Here is a 5,396-nt window from a genome sequence, read left to right as displayed (position 1 = left end):
GATTTCTTTAACTCTTTCAGAAAGATATCTAGAAGGGGAACAGCTGGATCAAATGAAATTCTAGTTTTAGCTTTTTGAGGAATTCCATACTTATTTCCACAGTGGTTGTATTAGTTTACATTCCCACCAACAGTATAGGAGGGCTCCTTTCCCCCTACAGCTTCACCAGCATTTGTTATCATTTGGCTTCCTGACGATGGTCATTCTTTCTGGGGTAAGATGGAATCTCAGTGCAGTTTTAATTTGAAGTTCTCTAACAACCAGAGATGTTGAACATTTCTTCATGTACTTATTAGCTATCTGTATGTTTTCTCCTGAGAGGTGTCTATTTATTTCAACTGAATACTTTTTGATTGGGTCTTTTATTTAGGGTGTCTAATTTTTTTGAGTTCTTTATATATTGTAGGTATTAGTCCTCTGTTTGAGATATAGTTGAAAAAAATATTTTCCCATTCTGTAGGTTGTCTCTTCACTCTGATGGTGGTTTCTGCTGCTGTACAGGAGCTTTTCAGTTTGATACGACCCCATTTGTTGATTCTTGGTACCATTGGGGTTTTGTTCAGAAAGTCCTTGCCTATGCCTATGTCTTCAAGAGTTTTACCTATTTTACTTTCCAGCAGATTGGTTCTGTTTTAATATTTAGGTCTTTGATCCATTTTGATTTGAGTTTGGTACATGGTGAAAGAGATGGGTCTAGATTCATCTTTTGTATATGGATAACCAGTTTCCCCAGTACCATTTGTTGAAGTTCTTTTTTCTCTATCAGATGGTTTTCTCCCCTTATCAACAATCAGATGTCTGAGTGTGCCTAGGGTTGCTTCTGCATCCTCTATTCTATTCCACTGACCCACATATCTGTTTTTGTGCCTGTACCATGCTGCTCTTATCACATAGCTTTGTAACATAGCTTGAGATCTGGGATTGTGATGTCCTCCTACTTTACTCTTCTTCCCAAGGTCTGTTTTTGCTGTTCTGGGTCTCTTCTCATTCCATATGAATTTTAGAATTATTTTTTCTAGTTCTTTGTGGAATGCTGCTGATATTTAGACTGGATTTACATTAAATGCATAAATTAGTATTAATGTGTGGCCATTTTGACAATATTAGCTCAGCCTATCCAGGAACAAAGGATGCCTTTCCATTTTCTGGTATCCTATTTGATCTCCTTTTTCATAGTACTGTAGTTTTCATTATAGAAGTCTTTCACTTCTTGGTGAGACTAATACTTAGGTATGTAATATTTTTAAGCTGTTGTGAGGTATTGCTGTTTTGATTTATTTCTCAGTATGTTCACTGTTGGTGTACAGGAATGCTACTGAATTATTTGTATTGATTTTTGTATACTGCTACTTTGCTCAATTTGTTTTTTACTTCTAGGGGCTTTTTGGTGGGATTTTTTGGGTCTTCTAATGTACAGGATCACATCATCTGTGAATAAGGATAGTTCAGCTTCTTCCTTTTCTATACACAACAGAGATGCTATTTATTAAGTTGAGAGATTTTGATTACAGAAATAACAATGTTTTAATAATGTCGGGATAGCAAACAACAGGAACAAAGTTTTAAGCAGAGAACTCATTTTGTAAAAGTAAGCATGAGTTTAAGAACAAGTGAAGTTCTAGTATAATCATCTCTCAATATCTGAAGAAGGCTGGTTCCGGGAATCTCCACACACACCACAGATCTGTCAGTGTTCAAGGTCATTATATAAAATGGTGCAGTATTTGCATATAACCTATGCATAGCCTCTCATTTATTTAAATCATCTCTGGATTACTTATAATACCTAATATAATGTAAATGCTATATAAATAATCATAATGCTGACTTGCTGAGGAAACAGTGACAAGAAAAAAATCTATACAGGTTCATTACAGATGCAATTTTTTTCAAATATTTCCCATTTGTAGTTGGTTGCATATGCAAATGAGGAACTCTCAGATGTAGAGGGCCAAGTGTATTCAGAAAGTCACTATGCAGGCTGGATAAGGGAGCACACCCCTTTAATCCCAGGACTTGGGAGACTGAGGCAGGAGGATCATTTCGTGTTCAAGGCCAGCCTGGACTACATATGAGACCTTATCTCAAAAAAAGAAGCAAACAAACAAACAAACAAACAAATTCATTTTTTTAATTTAGTAGGAAAACTAATATTCAGCTAATATTCAGTTTAGTGAGATACCATGAATAAGAACTGTACAGCTTTGCACATGAATTCTGCATGGAAAAATCTAGTCTTCTATACTGTACAAAGTGGTAACTGTGGTTTGGAAAACAGCTTAAGGTATTTTTTATCTTTTCTCACTAAATAGTTTTTTAAAGAAGTAAGGCAGATAAGCAATTCAAGCTGTTTTATAGTATGATATTACTTTATATTTGGGGGAAGTTATTTAAAAAGTAGCGAGCAGAGAAGATTATTTATCAGTGCTTTACCTTGTGAGGCACGAGGACACCATCATGTTTGTCATGATCATCTCTGGATTGTAACGAATGGCCCTTATGTGGGGGACAAACTGCATTCTCTCTTGTCTCCCCCTTTACATATCTGACATCATACAAAAAAGAAATATCCCTAAAAAGAAGAAACAAATATATAATTCAAAAATAAATTTTCATTCTGGCTACTAAATCAGAGTGAGTGAGATCCACACCTAGCTTACTAGTGAGTAAAGTGGTCCTTTAGGTCAGCAAAACCAATCTCCTGCTGGGCATGGTGGCACACACCTGTAATATCAGCACTCAGAAGGCTGAGGCAGGAGGATTGTTGTGAGTTCAAGACCAGCCTGGGCTACAAAGTGAGCTCACGGCCAGCTTGAACTGCATATTGAGACCCTGTCTCAAAAAGGCCAGAAAAAAAAAAAATCTCCTTACTTCATACTTTACTAAGAAGACCAGAGCCTTAGACATGAGTTTCTCTAACATTCTTCCCTACCTGAAACCTCAGTCACATCACAAACTCTTTCCTTCAGTCTTAGGCTAATGCAAATTCTCATTTCCATGGTTATTCCTTCCACTTGTCCGTTTGATTCCATCTCTGCCTATATCATTGAGTACTCTAGTCTATCAGTCATAACTTCTGTGTCTTTCCCACGCTATTCAAACATTCTTCTTGGTGTATAACCAGTCTTTTTCCCCTCTAAAAATCTTTGCTTTACCATACACTGCTATCACTTTATCATGATTGGTCTGTCTATCTATCATTGGTCATCTCTCAATTTGTTCATCAGACTTCCCTACAATCTGATTTCCACCCACACCTCTTATCCTGAAGCCATTCTCCAGAAATGGCTTCATGATTTGCCACTGGAAAGTCAAATCATCTCTTATTAGTTGGGGCTGGGGATTTAGCTCAGTGGCACAGAGCCCACCTGGCAAGTGCAAGGTTGTGAGTTTGATTCCTGGTACCGGAAAAAAAAAACAAAAAACAAAAAAAGAAACATCTCTTATTAGTATCTTCCACTAAATTTCTCTGGTATATTTTCTAAGATTGATTACCTCTCTCTTTATTTTTTTTTTGATTTTTTAAAATTTATTTTAAAAATTAAAAGAAGGAAAACATACTAATAAACAGACATCAATTTACAAAATAGCATAAGAACAATACAAGCAATACAGAGTTACAGACAAAGTGGTAGGAAATTAACAGTGGTTGTTGTATTACGTATTGATATCTTCATAGTGGTTTCTCAGGGAAAACAGAGACATGCAAGATTGATCAAATAATTAATCATTAACTGTTCCTTTCAGTAAAAAAATAGAAATCAGCAGTACAACTATGTTAGCTATCCTGTATATACGTAGATACATAATTTTCCCTTCTTTCTTTTCTCTTTTCCCTCACCCCAGTTGCTCTTTACTTTTGAGCATTTTCCTTTCGTTTCACAATGTCTGTCATACCTCCTAATTTTTATTCACTCTTTCAGGTTCTTACACTAGTGAGACAATACGTTGCTTACACATGGAGGACTGGTTTACTTCACTTACGAGTATGGTCTCTAGTTGTGACCATTTACCTGTAAAAGCCTCGAGTTTGTCTTTCTTTACAGCTGAGTAATGTTCCATTATATAAAAGTATCACAATTTTTTTATCCATTCCTCAGTGGAGGACATTTGGGTTGCTTCTGCAATTTAGCAATTACAAATTGCACTGCTGTAAACATGGGTGCACGTATATCGCTGTGATGTGATGTTTTCAGATCTTCTGGGGAAATACCCAGAAGGGGAATAGCTGGGTTGAATTACCTCTGTCTTTAAAAACACTCTTTTCCTCTATTCTCTGTGTTACCAGACACTCCTGGTATTTTGTCCTAAATGCTCCCTCTTAGACTTCACTGTGCCCTCCTGCTACTAAATGGAAATGCTCCACATTTGTGTCCTCATACCTCTACCCTTTTCCCTGTACATTTTCTCCCTGGGCAGTGTCATCAAATCTCACCTTATCCCAGCTGCTACTTCCAGGGACAACTGAGTTCTTCCATTCTATCTTTTCATCCTCTTGTATTCACTACTTCTGTCAGTTAGCACCATCCTCACCTCATCTACATCTCGCTAGAATCCCTTATTGAGCCTTTCCCATCTTTTTTAACCTTTTAAAAACTTTTTTATTGGCACATATTGTCATACATATTGATAATATTCATCATTGGGAATTTGTACCTGTATGTAATATATTCTGATTCTTCATTTTTTTCTCATCCCCTCCCTTCAACCCTTCCTCCTCTCCCCATTAACAAAAGTTTCATTTCCATTTTTTTCTTCTATTCTCTTTTTTCCCTTTTTCCTTTTCTTCCCTCCTCCACCACCCCTCTTCCTTTGTTGCCCTTCCTATTTGAACATGTTCTCCCTACTTCCCTATATTTATCCATTATTGGGTCTCTCACACCAGGGAAACAATGTGATATTTAAACTTATGTGTCTGATTTATTTCATGTAAGATTATGGTCTCAAGGTGCATCTCTTTTCTTGCAAATGACTCAGATTTATCCTTTTTTGTGATAGCGTAGTACTCCATTGTATATGAATCCCATATTTTCTTTATCCATGTATCTATTGATGGGTATTTGAGCTGTTTCCAAGAGTTAGCTATTATAACTGTGTGGCTAACAACACGGGTATGCATATATCACCGTGGTATGATGTTTTTAACTTTTTCAGAAAGATACCTAGGAAGGGAACAGCTGGGTCAAATGGGTCTTCTAGTTTTAGTTTTTTAAGGAATATCTCCATACTGCTTTCCATAGTGTTTGTACCAGGTAACACTCCCACCAGCAAAGGAGAAGTGTTCCTTTTCCCCCAACAGCCTCACTAGCATTTGTTATTGGTTGATTTCCTGATGACAGCCATTCTTTCTGGAGTGAAATGGAATCTCAAGTGTTGTTTTAATTTGCATCTCTTGA

At 36.6% G+C, this 5,396-nt stretch overlaps 1 protein-coding gene across 8 annotated transcripts in view; it reads right to left on the bottom strand.

Moving 5' to 3' along the window:
- Axdnd1 (axonemal dynein light chain domain containing 1) overlaps window positions 1-5,396 on the bottom strand; it is a 141,881-nt gene that overhangs the window by 104,743 nt on the left and 31,742 nt on the right. For all 8 annotated transcript variants that reach the window (XM_013521187.1, XM_005374958.2, XM_005374956.2 and 5 more), the window contains one exon: window positions 2,434-2,572. In XM_013521187.1, coding sequence (XP_013376641.1) covers window positions 2,434-2,572 — 139 coding nt within the window. The remainder of the gene's footprint in view (window positions 1-2,433; window positions 2,573-5,396) is intronic.

Source organism: Chinchilla lanigera, unplaced genomic scaffold (genome assembly GCF_000276665.1).
Source record: "Chinchilla lanigera isolate Chin_1 unplaced genomic scaffold, ChiLan1.0 scaffold00005, whole genome shotgun sequence".
NCBI lineage: Eukaryota > Metazoa > Chordata > Mammalia > Rodentia > Chinchillidae > Chinchilla > Chinchilla lanigera.
Note: the sequence above shows the minus strand (reverse complement) of the source record. Positions and strands in the feature narration are given on the sequence as shown.